The sequence below is a fragment of the Folsomia candida genome, unplaced genomic scaffold (assembly GCF_002217175.1).
Source record: "Folsomia candida strain VU population unplaced genomic scaffold, ASM221717v1 Fcan01_Sc024, whole genome shotgun sequence".
NCBI classification, from domain to species: Eukaryota; Metazoa; Arthropoda; class Collembola; order Entomobryomorpha; family Isotomidae; genus Folsomia; species Folsomia candida.
In genome coordinates, this window is record NW_019091216.1 from 848,812 (window position 1) to 872,224 (window position 23,413).

The 23,413-nt window shown below is 37.8% G+C and overlaps 1 protein-coding gene and 1 long non-coding RNA gene across 3 annotated transcripts; one reads left to right on the forward strand and one right to left on the reverse strand.

The window, feature by feature from the left end:
* Nucleotides 1-2,023: 2,023 nt before the first annotated feature.
* LOC118438673 lies at nucleotides 2,024-4,330 on the reverse strand. The gene is made up of 2 exons (XR_004836986.1): nucleotides 4,217-4,330; nucleotides 2,024-2,650 (listed from the first exon to the last, which is right to left on the reverse strand). It is a non-coding gene; the product is annotated as an uncharacterized LOC118438673 (long non-coding RNA).
* On the forward strand, nucleotides 4,273-9,842 carry LOC110859109 (ureidoacrylate amidohydrolase RutB). Of its 2 annotated transcripts, none has more exons than XM_022107979.2 (4): nucleotides 4,273-4,461; nucleotides 6,450-6,879; nucleotides 8,015-8,185; nucleotides 9,120-9,842. In XM_022107979.2, the coding sequence occupies exons 1-4, from the start codon at nucleotides 4,291-4,293 to the stop codon at nucleotides 9,302-9,304; spliced, it is 957 nt and encodes a 318-aa protein (XP_021963671.1). In that variant the 5' UTR covers nucleotides 4,273-4,290; the 3' UTR covers nucleotides 9,305-9,842. The 2 variants fall into 2 exon arrangements, with proteins under 2 accessions (XP_021963671.1, XP_021963672.1); XM_022107980.2 differs by lacking the exon at nucleotides 4,273-4,461 and adding an exon at nucleotides 5,663-6,054.
* The last annotated feature ends 13,571 nt before the right edge of the window (nucleotides 9,843-23,413 follow it).

The window sequence follows — 23,413 nt, forward strand, 5'->3', positions numbered from 1 at the left end:
ATCTTCTTCTGATACTCGAGATAGGGATTTTCCATGTACATACGTGCAAAATTTGAAGGTGATCAGAAAAAATTGACAAAAATTCTAAATTTTGCATTGCAAAAAAATTATGGTGTGGGTCATCACTGAAACTTTTTTATTTCCTGTCGCTCGTCCTCGGACTTATGTATCTGTTAGCTTGAAACAGGCCTATTGTGGGACGCTACGTAGCCTTGGAAAATCGTACCCCCGAAAAATAGATACAATTTGTTTCTTTTGGTATAGGCCATCCAGAACAGATGCAACTTTTTGAAAGTGGGAAAAAATATGTTTTTTCATTTACAGTTGGGATTTCACCTACAACTTAAAAAAATGACATTTGTTCTGGACAGCCCCTACTAAAAACAAAACAAAACCTTTTCTCTGCCTTTTTTAAGAGATACGATTTTCCAATGCTATATACGTATGTAGTCCCACAGCAGGACTAGTTTGACATGTGTATCGTGAAGAAAATTTGCAGATAAGAAAAGTAGATTGGTCGCATGGTGCGTGGGTACAGGAGAGTGATCTAAACTGAACCGAGAGGAAATCAACTCTTTCCACTGGCGGAGCTAGGGTAGGGGGAGCCCGCGTCCGTGGGGCCCCGGCCGTAGTAAAAATTTCAATTAATTTCCTGTATTTTTTTTAATTCTGATTAATTTAATATGGTATTTCCGTGTCCCGATTTTGATAAACCATAATCAAAATTCCACCCGAATAACGTCAAAATGCTGTAATTTTTGGAATGTGTGTTGGATTTTTTTTTGCTAAATTAGCAAAAGCTACTACTCTTAAAAAACATATATTACGAGTATGTATGAAATCCCGAGCTCTGAACATTTTTCAAAAAATTGTTTCGCCTTTTAACTATCTGAACATCAGTCAGGGGCCCCGACCGATGTGTGGCTAGGGGCCACAAATTCCTAGTTCCGCCAATGACTGTTCCATTTACTTTACTGCTTCCAACTTGAAGGACTGCTTGTAGTTGGCATTCCACAATAAATACTGACGTGCATGGCAAGTTCCGTTGGACCATGTCTGTATTTAAAAGAGTTTCGCTGCGGAACGAGAAGAGAGACATTATACGAAGTAGAAATAAGGAGTTGTCCAATTAAACATCCACTCTAATAAAGCGTTAGTATGATCCCTGGCTGCCTGCCTGTGGAGAATTATGCAAATGAGGAGACAAAGAAAAAAGCGGAGCCACCACCACCACCACATTGCATGAATAAATGCATGCATGAAAATGTACAGTGAGTGAGCAGTATACATACATACATACATACATACATCACTCATCAATAGTGGTTATCATGATAAGTGATCGTGATAAACACTATTAATTAATTATTTTAGTTTGAGAAACTCCACCCACAGCGAGTGACATATCAATTCGAATGTATTTTTGACGCTGAATCCAACGCCGTCAATGGTTTTGACCTCCGAGGCCCCCGCTACCTTCCCGTGACCGTGGGGTTCAAATATTGCTTATTCGTGATGTCGCATATCAATTCGAACGCATTTTTGACGCTGAATCCAACGCCGCCGATGGTTTTGACCTGCGAGGCCCCCGCTACCTTCCCGTGACCGTGGGGTTCAAATATTGCTTATTCGTGATGTCGCATATCAATTGGAATGCATTTTTGACGCTGAATCCAACGCCGTCAATAGCTTGGCGTTAATTGTAGAAGTTAAAGGGGATTGTGGAAGTTAACGGGGTTTGTGGAAGTCAACGGGGTTTGTGGAAGTTAATGGGAGCGTGGAACGTGAGAATTTAAGTGGTTAGCTATCCAGCCACTCCCACAGGGGGAAATCAGATTGTTCCGTAACCAGGGAAATTGAAATACAGCATGACTTGGGCACTTTGATGCATGTATGCGCTATGACAAGGGACAAAGTCTCTACTGGAAATTATTTAAAGTTTAGGGATTTTGCGCTATGGGCACACCCCCCTCTGGGGGCCTAGAACCCGTTCTTGAACGGGCCTCTACTCTAGTGATAAAATAAAGCGTGTCCTGGCTACATTTACATACATTGCATTGTTCGTGGGAACTTGGCGAAAGGAAACAAAACCATGCAGAACGTGGTGCTTAAATACATATGCCCTGCAGGAATGTGGAGTTATTTACTGATAAGCTGGAATTTTTAATTCATCTTCGTGAGTTGAGCCACGTTTCAGCAATGATTAATTGTAAGAGATCAAATTGGTGTTGAAATGGTAGAATTTGGATTTCGTAGAGTTTGTTCAGGGAGCATAGATACATGAAGACCTCAGCAATAAAAGGCCCGATCACAAATAATCATTTTGTTGGGGTTGGAAAAGAACATTTTTAGCATAATCAATCCTACATATGTACATATCCGTAGAAATGTCCGTTTTTCCGGATTTACTTTAAAATCTTGCTAATCAAATTAAAATTGTACATATGAACGCTTGCAAAAAGGAGAATACATATTTGAATAAGAGTTTTTAGAGTGGTGTCAATATTACTTTCAAGATTTTGTGTACAAGTCGAAATTTATTATTTTTAGAAAAATTGTAAACACGCCAAATAAAGGTTTTATTTCCGAGAGAAGTAAGAGTTCCACTGATCCTAAAACCAAACTTTTGCACTGCTTTCCTACTCTTCCCCTGTGAGACATCATATTTATTTTTGATTTAAAAATTTGGAATTTTTCGCTATAGGGTCGGTCCACGTCAATACCCATGATCGGGCGAGAGTCATGAGAGCGGAGATGTTGTCTCTCCACTCCGAGCGACACTACTGATGGTGGTGCTCACCAGCAGTGGGCGTAGCACGTACTAAGTTTTTAAATGTCGACGCGGTCAGGGCTACATTTTTTTAGTCACAGTTTTTTAAACTCAGCGTTAAAAATAATCTTGACTGGTATGGCATTTGAATTTTTTCACTGAAAGTTTTGTTTACGCCTCTTCTTTTTTGATAATTTTTGGGAATATTCCCACCCATAAGCTTGCATGTGTTAATGTGTGTCAGAAAAATCGATATATTTTTTTGCAGCCTGTCGTGTGCGACCTAATTTTTTTATGGTGGATTAGAAATTTAAAATTACGTTATAATTTATGAAATTTGGGTTGCACACGACAGGGTGCAAAAAGTTATAGAGTTCTGAAGTTACCATTACAAAATGGCTAGAATTCAAATTTTTCAAATGTTTTCAATTTTAGAATTTAGTTTATAGTGCCTACAACAACTTTTAGGTTTAGGTAAACCTTCCCAAAATTACGTGACACTCAGTGCATCAAACGGAAAATGTTTCTTAAATTTTTTACGAATTTAAATTCTCGGCCAGTTTCTAACATAGAATTTTTATTTTTTCACTAGTAACTTTATTTAAGTAGTACGTATTTATGGTAAAATTAGACCTAAAATCTGAGACGTGGTCCGCAACACATGATTGACATTGACGTGGACTGACCCTATAGCAGTCAGGATGAATCATATATTATTTACGACACTGTTAAATAATTCGTCTGTGCTGACAAGTGTTTCTTTTTGTGCGCACGAAATTATTTTTATGCATAAAAATGCATACAAACGCATAAAAATGCATAAAAATGCACGAAAATGAATGAAATTCACTTCATGTAGGAAATTTAATATTTTCCAGGATTTTTATATTTTCCTGCCATGTGAAATGGGGATTTGATTCATTATTTTAGTCATTATTATTTACGGATTTACAACTTTAACATTTTTAAATATTAAAAGTTTTTGATATTTTAGTCGAGAAGGGAAAATTTTTTGCTACTAAAATACTAAGGTGAAGATGTAAATACCATGAAATAGCACAACGACTTCTTAATTAACCAATTATTTAGAAAAATCGCATTATAAATCTGCAATCTTTCAATATTATTTGCCCTAAAATTATTTTTGTGCATTTTCGTTGATTTTCATGCACTTTTCAGGATTTTTGGTGGGTGTTATTAAACGTTTAAAAACATTTTCGTGCACTAATTTCGTGCAGGTGTTATTTAACAGTAGAAACACTGGTGCTAATGCATCCATGGATCAGCGTAGTATATACATTGCATTGTTCTTGGGAGTTCGTGGGAACCTCACTAATCATGGAGGATACAGAATCTTTTATTTAAATATGGTGCTTGTATTGTTTAAAATTGCCTGTTAAATATTTAACGTACAATTTTTGCGTGAAATAAAAAAAACTTGCAAACCTTCAACCCTGAAACGATGTCAGTAACAATCAGACCGTACACCTTTTTAGACGGTGTTTAGATAAATTGGCTCCATGCTATTCAAAATGATTCCTTCTGGACCCCTGCTAAAAGAAGACGTCAGGCTTGTACTCTATAAAAAAGGGAGTAAAATTTCTACATCAGTTAAAGTAATTGGGTTAATATTTCTCGTGCTACCAAGAACTTCAACTTCCAGCCAACCCAGTTTTACCTCGGAGTGCAAGGTTATACAAAAACAGCTATCATTTCTCAACCAGTGTCATACTTGGTAAAATTAATTCGCCGTCGTAAACGGATTAATAATAATAATCCAATAGGAATAAAACTCCCACTGCAGCATCACTTTTAGCCATTGCTAGGGTTTGGTATTCTTGGAAATGGCAAAATATTACGTCATACAAATTCATTATTAATTTACAGTCTTCATATTAATTTTAAGGGGATCAGAGGAATCAAACCGGTTTCAATGCACTGTGAGACAGTACAGAAAATCGTTTTTGACGCACATTTCGCCGTATAGGGAAAACACTTATAACTTTCTTGATTTCAAACATTCAACACATATTCTATGTGGTCATCTTAAGATCAAAATGGTCAAAATCGGTTAAGAATTGCGGACGCAATACTAGTTTGAAATCAAAGAAATGCACGTAATTATACATCGGCGTAAAAAAGAAATGCCACTGAAAACTCCATAAGTTACCAACAAACAACAAATGCAATCATAGAGTTTTTTTTTATCTCGGTAGACTTGTGTTTCGACTCCACTCGTGATGAGTCGAGAGAGATGAGTTGAGTCGAGTTTTGAAAAGTTGTTTTTTAAATGAGTTAAGAAAGTTTCATTCGACTCGAGCAGTGGAGGAGTTAAGTAGACCACCGGCTTTGAATATACAGGACCGATGTCAAGACTTCATGGGGTTACTTGAGATCTGTCATAGAAATCCGAGTCGAATCTAGTTTACTACCTCACGTTGCTTTAAGTTCGATTTACTCGGCCTTTGATTCATTTTCTTACTCATACACGAGGCCTTGCTGACGCGAGTCGAGCTCGCTCAACACCCACACAACACAATTTCTGAGGTAAGAGGTTATCTCAATAAGCGGTTTGTCGGCGCAAAAATACGTTAATTTTGTACGTCTGCAGTCTGCACTGGGAATATGTTGTTCGCCAATGTCTTTTCTTTTGAGTTTGCTGGTATAATTTTATTGTATGAAATGCGTCATGAAAGAGGCTAACAAGCATAATCTTTGTAACTTTACATGATAAGAAGTCGAGTCGAGACAAGTATACTCGAATAAAAAACTCACTATTATCTAATACAAAAATTAAATATCGCAATTGCACCAAAGCGTAGCAAAGATTTCCCATTTTTTAGGATTTTTTCTCGTTTATCGTATCTAGCAACTAAATTCTCCATAATTTACTATTTTTCCTTTTCCTTCATCACAACTCAATCCCATGCATTGCTGTATTGTGCATACAATAGCCCGTTGTGCTGTACATGCATAAAAAACAACAGGCAAAACCTGGATTTGCCTGAACGAACTGAATTCCATATATATCACCATTATCCCATTCAACTCGAGCCAAACCGACCCAACTCAGCTTGTGCAGCTCCAGAAATTCAAGGTTGAAGACGAACCGTGTATTAATTATTTTCTCGATATGCATGCAAAGCCACCTGATAATTTTCTCATTCACTCATTCGTTCCATTCCCTCAATAACTGAAGGACGGACGGACCGACATTTGACATGCACAGACGGACTGGATATTAAATACATCGAGCGATACCACAATTAAACCAAAACAACCAGGTAATCCAGGATGTAGCACAAAACGAAACAATTTCAATTTCTATTGGTTTAAGGTGTCTTTCAGAAGCAATCTTACATATTTCCCAACACTTTAAATTTTCGGTTGGCTAATTATACATGTAAATTGCCTGTAACAATCAGAAATTTGGCCAAACCAATCGGCGAGACATAAATTTGTCTAAATTTATTTCCCCGGCAAAAGCTACCATACTCATTGAAAATCATTTTTAACTCGACCCTAGGCAGTTATGTCAGTCAGTCTGTCGAACGATAACTCATTTCAAACTTTTTCTCATTAACATGAAATTTTGCACACGTACAAATCATACTAACAAACATTGCTAATAAACAGATGGTTCATGATATAAATATTTACTTGTGTTTGTACCTTTCAGATGGGGACAAGGAGGTTGGGACATGGAACCAATTATCACTGGACAGAGGACGCGGAACTGGTTGACCTTTCCCTCCCACAAGAACTCACTCCTATTCCAGTTACGATTCGAACGGAATTAAAATCTGTCAAAGTGAACGTACATGAGACCGCCCTGGTTGTGATTGATATGCAGAATGATTTCTGCGAAAAGGGGGGTTGGCTCGACAGCTTGGGTTTGGACTGGGAGAAAGATCGTGCCCCAATCCCCCCCTTGAAACGGCTTATCCCCGATTTAAGACGGAAAGGGGTAAAGATAATCTGGGTGAATTGGGGAAATAGAAAGGACCTCGCAAACATGTATCCGAATCAAATGTGGACCTCGTACAACGTGGGAAATGGAAGTGGATTGGGCTATGGGGATTTAAATAAGCAAGGGTCGCCCATTCTAGGTAATACGTTTTTCTAAAAATAAATCATTCTGTTCATCAAGTCATAATTAAAAAATGAAACAAATCTTTGAATTGATTGTAGTCAAAAAATTTATTCAAAATTTATGTAATCATCAGTACGGGGAATAGTGAAATAGCGTATCGCAGAGTTCAAGTATTTAAAAGTTACAATAACCTATCAGAACTGCTTTACTTAGCCCGAACCAGGACTGATTAGTAAACCCATGTTTGTCAATTATTTTTCGACTCCATTCTAAATTTCAACTGATTATATCAAAAGTCGATATGGGTCACCCCCTAGTGCCCCTCTGGTTAATTTTTGTTCATATTTTACTTGATATTTTTTCATGAAAAGGCACCAAGGACCAACGTTCCAAATTTCAGCTTTCCAAGTTAATGTATGAAAATCGGTGGGGGTCTCCCCATAGGGTCCCTCGGGATGAAATTTTTTAAATTTCAACTCATAATCTTCCATTAGGAGCCATAAGCAACTTTCATGCAAAATTTTGGCTTGATATGACGATTTTGAAAAATCAGTATGGGTCACCCCCTCGGGTCGCTTCAGACGAAAATTTTTCCAATTTGAATTCATATACTAGAAGCCATTAACAAGCCCTATGCCAAATTTCAGCTTTCTACGACAATTTTGAAATTTTGGTGCATAATACCCCACCCACTCCGATGACCCTTACGGGTCAACCACTTGACCGATTTCACCCATCTTCAAACTCGTTTCCTAACTTTGTCCAATATACATCTGATAAAAATTTCAAGTCAATCGGTCAACTCGTTCGAGAATTATCGAAAGACAGACAGACAGACAGACAGATAGACAGACGGACATGAGAATTACATAAGCCCTGGTTCGGGATAAAAAATTCGTCGAAAACCTGACTACACAGGAGTCGCACACAATGAATCCCTAACCTAATCAAATAGTAAAACCTAACCTAATAGAGAAAAAAAACTAAGAGATTAGAAAAAATAGTAGATTTCCTCCAACTCTTTTCCTTCAGGGAGAGTGCCAAGAATTGAAGCCACATTTCCTCGCTGAGTGGATTCATAATTGTTTATTCATCTTATGATGTAACGTTCCACTCGTTTGGGTTTCATTGTAAGAAATCTATCTATTTAGAGAAAGCTTCATGGGGTTCGGAGGTCGTGGAGGGGCTCAAAGTAGAACAAAACCAGGAAGACATATTAGTGGATAAGCACAGATTCAGTGGATTCTGGGACACTCCGCTGGACTCGATTTTGAAAAATTTTGGAATCCGGAATATCCTTTTTGCTGGGGTTAATACGGATCGTAAGTATATTTGTCATCAGTCTTGCATCAGTCTCGTGATTAGTCTTATATTTGTATCCGTATAAGATTTTCTATTTTTCGCAAAAATACAAGATCTGCAAAATCAACAGTTTCTTACAACAACATGCAAAAATTGGGAATTCTGAATTTAAAAAGTTTAAGCGTAGGCTACATTTTTTAAAAACTCTAGAAGCTACACAATTTTCATAAGGAAATTGGAAAAAGGTACATTACAAATCATGCCCTTACATGCATACATATGTCCACCAACTCAATCCCAATGGGCATGGTTTTTAATATACCTTTTTCCAATTTCCTTATGAAAGTTTCTAAATTAAAAAATCTCAATTCTTGCATGTAAGAAATTGCTGATTTTTAAGCACTGGCGGAACTAGGGGTAGCCAGGGTAAGGGTAAGCGTTACATAGGAGCCCACGCGTCCGTGGGGCCCCCGGCCCCGGCCGGAGTAAAAATTCCAATTAATTTCCTGTATTTTTTTAAATTCTGAGTAATATAATATGGTATTTCCGTTTTTCCGATTTTGGTAAAGCATACCAAACTATAATCAAAATTCCACCCGGATAACGTCAAAATGCTGTAATTTTTAGAATGTGTGTTGGGTTTTGTTTGCTAAAGTAGCACAAGCTACTACTCTTAAAAAACATATATTTATAAGGAGTATGAAATCCCGAGCTCTGAAAATTAAAAAAATCGTTTTTTTAAATCTCTGAAAATCAGTTATGAACAAGGGGCCCCCCACCGATCTGGCTAGAGGGCACAAATTTGTACTTTCGCCAGTGTTTTGCAGATTTTTTTTGCAATTAATAGAAAATCTTGCACTGATACAAACACAATACTCAAGTGGATGGGTGGGCGGTGGTGGGTGTAATTATTTGTAACTTACGGCTTTCTTTATTCCTCTCATTTCATTTCAGAATGTGTTCTCCACACTTTGGCCGACGCCAATTTCCTGGGATATGGCTGCATCATGGTGAAGGATTGCGTCGCGACGACGTCACCAGATTACTGTGCTGATGCCACATTCTACAATGTTAAAGGCAGTTTTGGATTCCTTACCAATTCAGATTGGGTTATTGAGGCCTTTAATAAGGTTGAATGATTTGGCAGGAAGACTTGATTGTACATACGTCCCAAAGTAACGCTACGTGGAGGACAATTTTCGATATTTTAAGGCATTTTTCTTAGCATCAAATTTGAATAGTATGAATTCCATTAACAAGGAGGGGTTCCCTACTGCTCATCGCCCCCAGGGTACTCACTATGGTTTTTAAAATATACTATCGCTCTAGATCAAGGATTCATTCATATTTCCGTGTAAAACTCATAATTGGCGACAAGGCGTGACGCCAAATTCTTAAGTAAGGTAAGTTTGGTGTAATAAATCAAATCAAGTATCTCCTACTTTTCGAGGATGTTTGTCAAATATAATTTTTGTAAATAAGAAATTCCTAAACCTATTCTATTTCGAGTTAAGGATGTGCAATACAACTTGTGTAGAATATATTTTTAGAAAATTACAAGGCTTGGATTGAATTATAAATATTTCCAATTCTATAAAACCTAATCACTAAATAAAGAATGTATAATGCAAATAGATAACATCGATCCGCTAATAAATCCAGATCAATTTATGACCACCGCAGTGTTAGAGACAAATTCTATCTGTACATAAACAACATTTAGTGCGGCACTTGGGCAGGATGCGCAAAATTAGATGAATTATGGGCGTAAGTTATGTTATATTTTCGACGAAAGTATGTCAAAAAGCACGATTTTCATAGCCAAATCTGACCACAGCCCTGTTTCCACTTTAAGATTCGATCGTTTTCGCGAACTTGCAGTGTCCAGAAGTCGCCGGATTTTGCGCATCTGCCCATGTGCCGCGCCAAACGTTGTTTGTGATGAGTTTATCTGCCAAACTGCGGTGGTCCTAAAAAGATCTTCGTGCAACACTTCTTGCACTCGCATTGTTAGTGAATTGAATAATACTTTAGTTGAGGTTATAAATTGGTTTAAAAATTCCATAGGGCTCTTTCAGGTCGCCATTTATTTTCCTACAATTCGCATGATTAACTATTATATCACACTCGAAAACGGAAAAATTAGTAAAGACAGAGCATTCCTTGGGGGAATGTTTACAGGGGTGGTAGTGTGGACTGCAATTTTACCGATTGATGTGGTGAAAACTATTATACAAACGGGTAGGAAAATAACTAGAGTTTCAAGCTAAGGTCTGATACATCTTTAATAAACCGTTACAACGCATGTAACCAAGGGGTGAAAGAAGTGCGTCATACGTCGAAGTAAATATCATATTATGTTCAAAAATTGGTTAAAATTGACACTTCTGACGTGTTTTCGACGTTTACGTCCCAGATATGTCAAATTTAACGGTTGATAACCCTTATATGACCTTTGAGGTCAAAATGAAGGTCACCATAAAATTCGGGGTTAAATTTCCTGTTAAATTGACATAGATATGCCCTATGACCATTAGATGACCTCTGAGGTCAAAATGGAGGTCACCATTGAATTCGACGTTGAAAAATAGTTAACAATGATGTGTCACATGTCAAAACTGACACGTGCCACTTTTTCGTCACTTTCCGTCACTGTGACGACGTCATCGTCACAGGTGACGTCCAATCGCAAAATGACACGAATTTTCGAATTCCTCATCGAAAAATAGTTAGAAATGATGTGTCACATGCCAAAAGTGACACGTGACACTTTTTCGTCACTTTTCGTCACTGTGACGATGTCACAGTGTCCATCTTCGAACTCGTCCTGTCCCTTGACGTTAGGAGTTAACGTTAAAAATTTCAAGTCTCTATGTCATTCCGTTCAAAAGTTATCGGAGCTACGGACAGACAGACGGACGGACGGACGGGCAGACAGACAGACGGACATAACGATCTTATATAGGGCTTTCACCCCTTAATAAATAAACACTTGTAGCACCTTCTGTTGGATCCCATCCCAAAACTAATAGAACTATATAATAACAGCGATATTTAAAAATGAAGGACTTCCTGGATTCTTTCGTGGATATATGCCAGTGGTACTGAGGGCAGTGATAGGAATGTCCTCAATTTTTGGAGGATTTCATGTAGCCCTGAACGCTATGAACCTTGATTAATTTCTGTAACATAAGAAACATGCAAGTGCAATAAAAACTTGTATGATTTATGGTCTAAAATAAGCCAAATTTTTGTGTCATTATGCAACTACAGATGTATCATACGCATGAAGTAAGCAGTGTTTCGGGTGCAAGTAACCAGCTGCAAGAAAAAGCAAGAAAGTGGTTTCTTGCAGGAATTTTTACCCGCAAGAAATGCAGAAACGCAAGAAATGGATGCCCGAAATTTTTGCTATGAGGAAATATTGGTCTCCGAAATATGGGTCTACAGAAATTTTGGTCTCGGAAATATGGGTAACAGTATACTTTGGTATGCAGAATTTTAGGTATGGGAAATATTTGTATGATAAATAAACCGTTGCAAACCAAATGTAGCAAAGGGGTGAAAACACACGGAATTGTCTTTGTGGCACGCCCACAACGTCTTTCTGCACTTTTCCGTCATTGTCTCACATGACCCCACGTCTCATTTTGCCCCGTTTTGACACCCCCACCCGCGTACTTCAAACGTACACAACAATACCTTTCAATAGGCACCCCACATGACAAAAGTCATTTTTTCGACATTCGACACCTCCCACACGGTCATGGGGTCGTCGCACGTCGAAATGATGGCGATTTCTGAAATCCCCGCCAAAAAATACGTCTAAAATGGTCGAAACAAAAAATTCGACACATTTGACCGTTTATCTCATCACCGTGGCGCCGTGACCTTATCACCTACGACGCCCATCTTCGAACTCATCCATACTTCAAAAATTAGAAACACGTTGACGAAAACCGCATGCCGAAATACGAAACCATTCTAAAGTTATCGTGGATACAGACGGACAGACGGGCGGGCGGACGGAGAAGACATTTCCATAAAGGGGTTTTCACCCCTTAATAATCGACTTTTGGACAATTTGCGTAATATGTGGTGGCCCTTAAAAGGGTCGTTGGTTGTGACCAGGGTATTCCGACCTGGGTTTTAATGGGTTGGGTTTTATTGGGTTTTAATGGGTTTTAATGGGTTGTAAATGAATAAAACCCACTGGGTTTTACCATGTTAAGTGGGTTTTATTTGGGTTTTAATGGGTTTTATTGGGTTTTAATTGAGTTGTACCTTAAAACTACATCCTAAAAGTTGAATACATCTCCTATACGTTAGAAGACGTTATCTCAATTCATTCTAAAGCAGTTTATTTCATTACTATTCTAATGTATGAAAATTCGGAACAAATCAACAATTGACTCCATCCTTTAGCATCACAGATTTCAAGAGTTATAAAACAAAAATAATTTTCGAATAGATACAAATTCCGAATTATTTTTGTTAAGTTATTACTTAAAAATAATAAAACCCATTTAAACCCAATAAAACCCATTAAAACCCAAATAAAACCCAATTAGTATGGTAAAACCCATTAAAACCCGTGGGTTTTATAATTTATGATTAAAACCCTGGGTTTTTCCGAACCCTGGTTGTGACGGTGCATACATGTACCAAATCTCGTAGTCCCCATCGAAGCGACAGTAAAATTTAAACCTTACATTAATTTAAATAAACCAAAAAACTATCGAACGTCTGATAAATGATTGCATCAACTGGCTATTATGGGTACCTCTGGGTTATTTTTTTACAATTTTACTTCGCAATTTTTCATTAGAAGACATTAGGGACAGGTGTGGCAAATTTCAGCCTTCTAACACTATTAGCTATTTGTCTAACACTATTAACACTTTTTTAGTAATTTTGAAATCTTGGTGCAAAAAAAACACCAACCTAAATGACCCCCACGACCGGTCAATCACATGACCGATATTGTTGTACCCCATGAGTGTACTAAATCCCTAAAGTGATTTGATTCAGCCCTATTTGGTCCATGGACCAAATTTGATTTGCCAGATTTCCAAGTTGGGGCTCAAATTTGGTCAAACGCAATTGTACCAATCTATGGTTTGGGCATAAAAATTATGCAGACACATCAGTTTTTTATGGAAATTGGGTTTTTGTTAAATACAGATACATACACGGACCATAGATACTACGTAGAATCAATACTACGGATACGTCATCCAAGAAGTAGCACGCATATGTATTTAGATGGGTTCGTGAATATTTGACAGCTCTCTTGAACTGTCACAGACGATAAACTTTGTACCACAGTGTATTTACTTATATTTATGTACCACCTACGAACATATCTAATAGCTTCATGTCCATTTTATTCAATTGTACGTCAACATTTCTAACAAAAACCTATAATTTATCCATGGGTGATAACCTCACTCAACAAACAAAAAATATTCAGACTACGAGTCCAACTAATCAACCATCAAGAATGAGTATTTCATCGTGGAAATACAAGAAATGGGTCGTTCTGAAAAAAATCTGCCGCTACGGGAGCTAAATATTTTAATAATTCAAATAACTCACTCATACTGGAATGACGGAATTGCGCCATGCAGCTCTTCGGATTTATCCGTGTAGCTGGTAACTTTTAAGTAAAGTTACAACGTGGGGCAAGTTTTTCTAAAGAAATAACAATGTATCGAACCGAATTTATTCCTCTTTTGGAATTTCGACTACGAATTTTTAAGTACTTCAAGTGCGTAAACTTTGAGTTCAATCCGAAATCTGGTCGATTTATTACGTGTAGCTCGCCTCGCTACATCTCGTCGTATAGACGGCAAAGCCTCCTGTCACTCGTGTATTGCACACTGCTCGGTCTCAACCTATGTTTCGGCCCGATAACGATTTTTCAAAAATTGCAAGGTTTCGCATTCTTCATACTTTTCTTGAACGGGTTAATACTCCGATGGGATTACAACCTGGAGTACGGGAGGAGTCAGTGTCAAATGATCCACACTTTGGTAGCCTTTGAGGCTGCAATTGTGTCGGGTAAGGAGTTTATCCAAATAATTTTGTCACATGGTATCCATGACATGATGTCTAGTGATATAGCAAACAAATTTTTACACAATGCCCACTTTACAAAGAAACTGAGGCTACTTTTTATACGGTTGGAGCGTTTATTATATATATAACATTGGGGCGGTTGCGGTGGCAGTGTAGTATATGTGTACGTGGACGTATATTTTGCACAATGTGCATTTCAAGCCCGCCACCGTCCCAAATTTCTCAATTTCGGGTGAATTCCCCACTTTTTCCATTACATTGAGGCGTTGACGGTAAGGACATGCAGACGGTGCCAACCGCGGCGTCTAACTTTCCTTATGTAAAGATCATTATGCACCATCCGTGATAACGTGAGTCACGTTAACCCACGTTTTACAAATATTTTTAGTAGCAACTTTTTTGCACACTAATATTCATGATAATATACGTAAAGAATTTTGGAATCATTTTAAGGCCCAAAAATTTTCGGGTCAAAATACGACACGTCGTGGTTGCCATAAATTGCATGCCGCGCAAGTATTTACGCATTCTTAGCCCCAACCAGGCAGTATTAAGGCTACTTTTAAGTACATAATGAACTGATTGCATAATTATCATTTCGTCACCTTTCAATATAGTCTTCGGAGTTGCTACACTCTTTTGCACAATTGTTGGGAAAAGACTACTACTATTTTTTTTCCTTTATTTCAGATCTCCCCCATCTTTCCGCCACGCTAGAGAAAAAAGCAGTCTTGTTGCTCATTAAATTCTGCGAAATTTTGTCACCCATGGTTCCCATGCTGTTTTTCTCGTCCTTCGGGCTACTCCATGTACCCCACCGTTCGTGCTATCTATGCTGCCAGGCTGCCAGAATGGTTAAACTGCCCTTGCAAGATACCTGGCTGGCTTTGGGGTACACGTTTTTGAAGCATGGATGAGCCTGCATTTTATGTACTCGTCAATCACAGCACCACTCTATATTTTCTTCGCTGGGATCATTTTCATCCTCAATTTCCTCAGACTCTTGGAAAGGTGTGTTTAAAAAACGAAACATATCATAAAGCGTGTATATAAAGTTTGATCCGATTTTTCGCTAATTTTTGAAGGCCTGTTTCTAAAAAACGTGAAGCTTAGGTCCACCAATCCATTAAAAAATTTAATCAATATATCTCTTGGTTCCAAAGTTGTGGCCAATATGATCGAGAAAAGATCGAACTTTATATATGCCATATGTATAGGTGGTTTCAATACCGCGATGTTCATAAATTTCGTCACGCGTGACGCATACTCTGCAATGCTAAGTATATCATGGTGTGGCAGGCTGTCACGCGTTATGAAATTTACGAGCGTTCCCTTAGCCCCCCTTTGACACGTGTCACGATATAATTGGATCCCCGCTCATGTGACATAATTTACTCGTTGACGTTCCCGTAGGGAAAACTAATCCTAATTTTTAACTTTGGATTTATATAGGCTTCTAACATCAAGCTCAGATTTGCAAAAACAATTCGATTTCATCAAGGTTTACCAGAACCTTGCCATCTTAGAGAAATCCTTTAACGCCTTCCTCTCCGAGAAGCTTATTATCATGGTGTTGTTTGGCAATCCGGTGATCCAAATCTTCGCGTTGTTTGGTTGCATTTCGTTTCGTCAGGAATTCCCAATGCCTGGATTTCTTGTGTTCCCCCTGTTTCTTGTGGCTTCGGGAATGAGCAGTATTATAATTATCACCCTGGCGTCTCGAATTAATGGATTTTCCCGTGACGTGTTGACCTCCTTGGAAAGGGCGACCTTCAATCAAGGGACGAAAGTTAAAAGAAGAGAGTTAATAGCCTGCAATGTGCTGAAGATCAAGTTTGGTCCGAATTTCATAGATAATGCGACACCTCTAGTTCTGCAAAATTTTTGCATTAATCAAGCCCTCTCGTTAATATTATTGAAAGGTAGTGGATTGTAAATTTCGTATTCATATTTACTACAAGTAGGCGTGTACACATAGGTAGATACGTAGGCACAAAATTGCATGGATGCGTACTCTAAATAAACTTGAGTAAAATATGAATGACAAAATAAATTGAGTTAAATTTACTCAATATTGTGGGATTAATGTACAACATTGATTAAATTGTAGTCAGTGTTGGATAAATTTTACTCAACGATTGTGTCGTCGTAACCTGTACTCAACCTTGGGTGAATTTTACTCAGCTTTGAGTAAATTTTAGTACAATTTACTTAGAGTGCGCATAATTAAGATTAGAAAATTCGTGGTTTTAATAAAATGCAATAGGGAATATGTATTGAAGAAATGTAAGTACTTTATTCACGACGGCTTTATTGATTGAGTAATGTAGAATTAAATACTATTTCGCTGTCTAGTATGTAAAAACTACATATGACCACAGTTTGTCACACATTATGCCTCACGTCTGCAATAGTCTTCTCAATTTGTGGCCAATCTATTGCACAAAAGTCTGTAATATTTTTCTCCTTCAACCTCAAACTGAACAGATTTGCTAAAAATGCTGGCGGTCCGGCCGTCTGCATCATGCTGAGATCCACGCCCTCTAATTTAGTCCCGCCATACCGCTGGGTAAGTTGAGATTGGTCAATATCGCGAGACAGCTCTTTTGCAAAAATGTGTTCTGGGTTCCATTTCTAGTAGTTTCGAAATACCTGCACCAAAGTACAACCAAGGTCAGGAACAAATAGCAAAGACCAATTGTTGGAAGATTGCTGAAAAACGACGCAAGCAAGACATGCCTGTGATTCTGGTCATGCATGATGTGACCTATTGCTCCGTTGATCCAGATGAAGTCCTTGGGAGGAAGTACTACTCATGTACTAATAAGAAAACGGTTACGGATTCTTTCAAATACAAACCGAAGTCTAAATTTCCCAACAAGTACATGATCTGGTAAGAACTGGACTCACTGGGGAACGTCTCAAAGCCGTTCGTGACCACGGCCACCATGACCTCGGAGAGATATCTGAATAATTGTGTAAAGAAGATCTTGACCTCCTTTATTAATAATCGTAATGTACTCTTCTGGCCGGAAATGGCAACATGACAAAATTTCAAAACTTGTTCTGGACTACCTGCGGTTGAAAAAAATAGATTTTTTTCGGAAAACATGATAATGCCACCAACTTCCCTCAGACAAGACCAATTGAAAGATTTTGGCCTTTATGCAAGAGAGAATATAATCGTCGAACAAAACCAGCCAAAAACTTGAGATGATTTCGTCAAATTTCGACACGCATCTCAAAAGAGGTAGCGAGAAAGAGGGGCAAAGCACTTATAGGGACCATATCAAGCAAAAAGGGACACTACAACATATCCAAAGGGCATCGAGATCCGAGAGCTGATAGTACACAACCTCCCCTCCTCAGTGGTCAAAAATTGAGCAAAAAGGCTTGAAACAGGCAAAAAGGCATCAAAAAGGCATGCAAAAGGGCAAACAGGGATTGAAAAAGGCATGAAGAAATAGCAAAAAGGCTGCCTATTTGCACACACTGGCTGCCACCCCTCAGAGAAAAGTAGATAAACCTCCTAAAGGAGACCTAGAAGGTGCAGGTCCATAAACATGTGTAAGCCACATTGCGAGCCAGGAGAGCTAATCGCTGGACAGGGATCCGTTTTCGACCCCTCCCACTTTTCTCACCATATAACCTCTCACTTTTTTAAAGTTCTTAAATAATTACAAATATAAAGACAGTGATCGAATTTCATGAGCAACTTTACAGCCAAAATACATGATATCTGCAAAATGTCCCATTTCTGAAATGTATCTTAAAATTTTCTGCACATTCTGAAGATTGAATGGTTAGGTTAGGTTACCAAAAACCAAAAATGGGACATTTTGCAGTCATCACTTATTTTGTGGAAAACCACCACCACTTTTGCCACACTTTTCTCATGCATTTTAATTTATTGCACTGTGTACCGTTGTTAGACGTAACTAAATGGATTCATATTTTCATATTTCTGCATCATTTATTAATTTAAAATAAAAAAAATAACCCGATCGAGATACATAAATCCAGCTGCTTTTATCAATCATGCCACACATTACTTGTTTTTTGGAGGACTGTCAAAGACGGATTAAGTCAAACCAGAAACGCCATCGACTTGGAGCGTCTGCACTTAGGCCTTTGTATTGTCGACTTTTTGATGATGCAGAGGAAACACACAAAACTGAGGTCGTTTGCGAAGCATGCCACGTCAAGGTACGAAAAATATTTAATTTACTCTAGTACTATTTGCATTTAATTGCTACTTGTTATGCAGATTCGCTGTCAACTGAAAGACGAAGTGACGAAGCAATTCCGACGTTCAAAACCTCAAGTAAGGGACGAGGGTGTCATTCTACGTGGCCGAACCAGGTTAAATCTGAGACGAGAAGATGATGCTCATGGCGTTGTGGAGGAAGATCGTCGTGGCGGTGATGGAGTCAATGCTCGTGGCGCTGAAGAACATGATCATCGTGGCGGTGAGGAGGAAGATCATCGGGGCGGAGGAAGATCATCGTGGCGGAGGAAGATCATCGTGGCGGTGAAGAGGAAGATCATCTTGGTGGTGACGACTATGCTCAGCAAGAGATTGACCGGTTTGAGTATGGACTATTAGATATGGAGCTAGATGCCTTCCGGTTAAATAGTGAGTGCACATCGTTCACTCCCATAGAATACAATGGCAATACTATCCTAATAACCTTCTCATCTACCAGGTGGACAAGATGACTTCTCAATGGATATTTCTATAAGTAGCAGAAGCGAAATCGAATCACAATGGAGCACTCAGGGAACAACTATCACGATGACCACTACCAGAAATCAGTCGCAGGCGACAACTATTTCTTCCCAGGCTCACGGCTCATGCATCTCTCAAGTATCGATGTCCAGCTCAACGTCTACCAAATCCCGGCGACTACCAACTATCGACTCTGTTGGATCCACGCAGAAGCGATGTTTCATTTGTAATAACCCTTCGGGAAGAAAGCGAATTCCGAAATCCGCCATCACTCAAGTTTGGACCGAGAAGGAAATATTCATACCACATGACAATCGCTGCTGCGCTATGCACCTTGAGAGACAACTTTTCACAGATGAGGTGATGGAGTTGATCATCCCAACTAAACATGGTGTCTTGATGTCGGATGAAGAGCTAGCACGGTGGATTCTGGATCTTAGCAGTAACAAAACCAAGTTAGGTGCAAGAAGACGTCGTTACAATTTCGACGATCAAACTGACGTAGAGAGGGACGACTACCCAAATCTTGTGGAATTCTCAAAAATTCAGTTCAACTCGCTGCTGGCAGAAATATCAGGACATGTACATAACAGTGTAAACAGAAGTGTCCGAAATGCGTTGGCCATCTTCCTTATGCTGTTTCGCCACAATTTGTCTCAGGTATTAATATTCACTAGAATGAGTACTAAATGCTGATATACCATGGTATGCAGAAAGTTCTGAGCAGTCTTTTTGGAAAGTCATGCGTTAGTGAGACCATTGAAGCAGTTGCAACAGCTCTCGACAACCATTTCGTTAAGAAGTACCTTGGATTTGAGCATTTGTCTCGTGAAGCATGAAAAATTCTCCAAACTTTGAAATAAAACTGAACTCGGAGTTTACAAACATCGTTCTAGCAAAGATTGAGTCAAGATTTACAGCGAATAAAAGCCACGACCTGTGGATCGAATATTCCTCCGGCCCAGAAGTTAAAGGTGCTGACGCCATCAAGGATTTCTATTGCAGGTGTAAGCAAGGCGCTCGAACATTAGGTTTTTGTGCACATATTTGTACGGTAAGTTATTCTATTAAAATTATTCCATACAAAAAATCACAACCGGTAAATAGATGACTATTTTATTATATTGTTAAAAGGTGCTGTGGTACTTGGGTTATCAGAGGTATCAAAATCCAGCAATACTTAACGTTCGGAAACGAAAACTGGAAATTCTTGACGCTGGTCCTTCCAAGAAAGTGGTGGCAAAGAACTGAGACGCAGGAGGTTTCGATTAAACAATTTTTAGTTCAGGTTATGCATGTGCATTTATTTCTTCAAATCTGGTAATGACTCACAATTTTAGATCATTTATAAGTACGGAATAATTTGGGAAGGCACATGAGTACTAAACTCCGTTTCACGTTACTTGATTTGGTCACATGGAGTACATTACCCGAACGATCCGAATTATTTTATTAATTGAGACCTGTTATTTTTATTTTGGCGTTTAAATTATTCAATTTCGTATGATTTTAACGCCAAAATAAAAACAAGTGGTGTCAAATAATAAAATAATTCGGCTCATTCGGCTAATGTAATGTAATCTACTCAAGGCGGGGAACTCAAGTAACTTGAAACGGAGTTTATTTGGAATAACGACTCCCACTACCAGCAGCGAGCTTATCCCTGTTTTGCGTGATGTTTGTGCGTCAGAAGAATGAGCAGGATGAACTACGAAATCCTCTTTATAATAATGATGTGAACAACAAATGGATGATTTCTATTAATAGCAACACCCCAATATATTGTCACCAACTTATTTCTTATTAATTTGAACAACTATTAATTTTGCACAATGCTGCCGAATTACAATTCTACTACTACTCTCCTCGACAGCTACATTACGACTCTAAAAGACTACTAAAAACTCCCCTTCTTCTCAAGATCAAGTTCAATGTCACGTACATGCCGTCTTCTTTCTCTTCCAACTCATCAACCGGCATGTTCAAGTATTTGGGGCAAAATAATACATTTTAAAATGCGAGAAAATAAATACATATACATTCATGTTATGCAAAAGTTTATGACTGATTTCGTAGTTTGCAATCCCAACCGTACTTGTAATGCATGTTAGGCGAATTAAATTAATATTAATAAAGCGTGTTATTTTTTTCAGGTTTCAAGATTCAACAATTATAAGTTACAATATTCCTGTGCTGTGTGCATTTTCGTGAATATATGTATGCCAATGTCTTTGTTATATGTACAAATTATATTGTGTAAAATTATAGATATGGTGTTCAAAATTCCAAACTAAATGAAAAAGTGGTTAAAAATTAAATTGACATCGACTTTTTACAGTACCTTACTTCCCATAGCTGCAAATATGTACTTATTACTCTCTCACCTAATATTCCCGACTTGCATATTTTGTTACCACACAACCAAAAATAATAATTAATATCCTGTCGAATACGGGGCCCAGAATTTTGCATTATAATCAATGAAAAATAATGCAAAGGGGCCCACGGTTACCATCAAATTCGATCACTGTCTTTATTTTGAGGTTGGCATCCAACCTGTAAGATTTACTGCATTTTTGACAATGTTGGACCCCGGGAATTAAAAAGGGGTACAATAAATAATATTTAATTTGAAGAATTTTCTGATTGGTTGGCCATGGGTGGGAGGGGTCGAAAACGGATCCCTGTCGTCGTATTGGTCAATTTTGATCTCAATGTGGCTTTTGCATTCTTATTATTCTGCACCTTCTATATGAATGTATGTTCAATGGCCACCCCTTAACACTATGAACTTAGAGATTTAATAGTTTGTCAATTTCTCATATTTTATTAGTATTCTCAAAAGTCCTTATTAGTTAGATACTTAAAAGTACATACGTCTCAATATCCCTCAGTAATGAAACATTCTCGCCTTAAGTAATTAACAGCACGCAAGTATGTATTATGTTACGAATTTTCATCATCATATTCTAACAATGGAACCTTTTTTCAAGCTACACCGGGATTGTTTAACGAGTTATACTGAAAAATCAAGCCAAAAATTAGGAATATCATGGCGCTTATCATTCCGTTGAATGGCCCCTTTGAAGAAAAATATTGGCGGCAAAGTTAAATTTTCGAGTTAATTTTCTCTTGCTTTTTCCTCCACGGGGCGAAAACCCTGGCGCTCGTGGGTACTTTAAACCCCAATATTTTTCTCAGAAGGGGCCATTCAACGGAATGATAAGCGCCATGATATTCCTAATTTTTGGCTTGATTTTTCGATATAACTCGTTAGGCAATCCCGGCGTAGCTTGAAAAAAGGTTCCATTGTAAGTATTTTTATCAATTAATATTTTTCTTCCCTTTCCAAGTTACTTTTCTTCTTCATCTGATACACGATATCCATTTCTTCTCGCAGTAGGAAACGATAAAGCTTACAAAATCTAAAATTTTGGTGCTAAAATTAAATACAAAAATTTGTTGAAATCGTATTTATTACAAATATTTAATAGACTAACTAAACTGGCCTATTTACATAGATTGCAGGGCAAATGCAGAATTTAAGTCTGCGCTGATATGATGATAAAGAAAAAGTTTCCAAACTACATATTTCAGATTTAATTATATTAAGATGATACATGTTTGGTTAAAAATAAGGAAACGTGATCAATTGTCATCAAAGAATTGACTCAGTCTTTAAGTAAAAAAGTGGGAATAATCTTTTTATACAAGCAATTTAAGGTAGGACTTTATGATTCATCACTAAAATCCGCATATTTTAAAATTGTTTCTGCACATTCTGGGAATTTATTTTAAAATTCTGCACGACTGATAACTGGGTAATTTAATTAATATCGAAGAGTTTTACAACCAGTCCGATTCTTCTGAAGGCTTCTTAACCTTGAAATCTCCAAAAAGCATCAACATCTGGAGTGTAAATTTTTTGAAAATTGGAACTCCTAACTCTACAAATTCGTGATGCAGAAATTAAAAAAAAAAATTTTTTGAAAATTGGAACTCCTAACTCTACAAATTCGTGATGCAGAAATTAAAAAAAAATCCCTGAGCGGAAAAGTGATTGCGTAAAAATGTGCGGATTTTGCAGACGAGTTACTTCGTCCTGATTAAGGTTCCCATGGATGACGCGTTGGGGCGTAATCTCACTCTGCCCCTATCCAATGTATTCAAATGCAATTTCTAAAATCGAATCAACTTTATGAGTGTTGAGATAAATGGGACTTTTGATATTTTAATGTAAAGCTAATTTTTGGTACTACAAAACCTTGGTGTTTTGAAAAATTAGAAAATTCATTTGCTATTTTTGCACACTAATTTGTTTCAAAAATGAATTTTCTAATTTTTCAAAACACCAAGGTTTTGTAGTACCAAAAATTAGCTTTACATTAAAATATCAAAAGTTGCATTTATCTCAAAACTCATGGAGTTGATTCGATTT

Excerpts from the sequence above, each read along its gene's own strand:
- LOC110859109 (XM_022107979.2), top strand. The coding sequence starts at position 4,291 with ATGCTATTCAAAATGATTCCTTCTGGACCCCTGCTAAAAGAAGACGTC. Across the intron at positions 4,462-6,449 it reads GTTTTACCTCGGAGTGCAAG|ATGGGGACAAGGAGGTTGGG; the intron begins GTTATACAAAAA and ends TGTACCTTTCAG. Across the intron at positions 8,186-9,119 it reads TGCTGGGGTTAATACGGATC|AATGTGTTCTCCACACTTTG; the intron begins GTAAGTATATTT and ends ATTTCATTTCAG.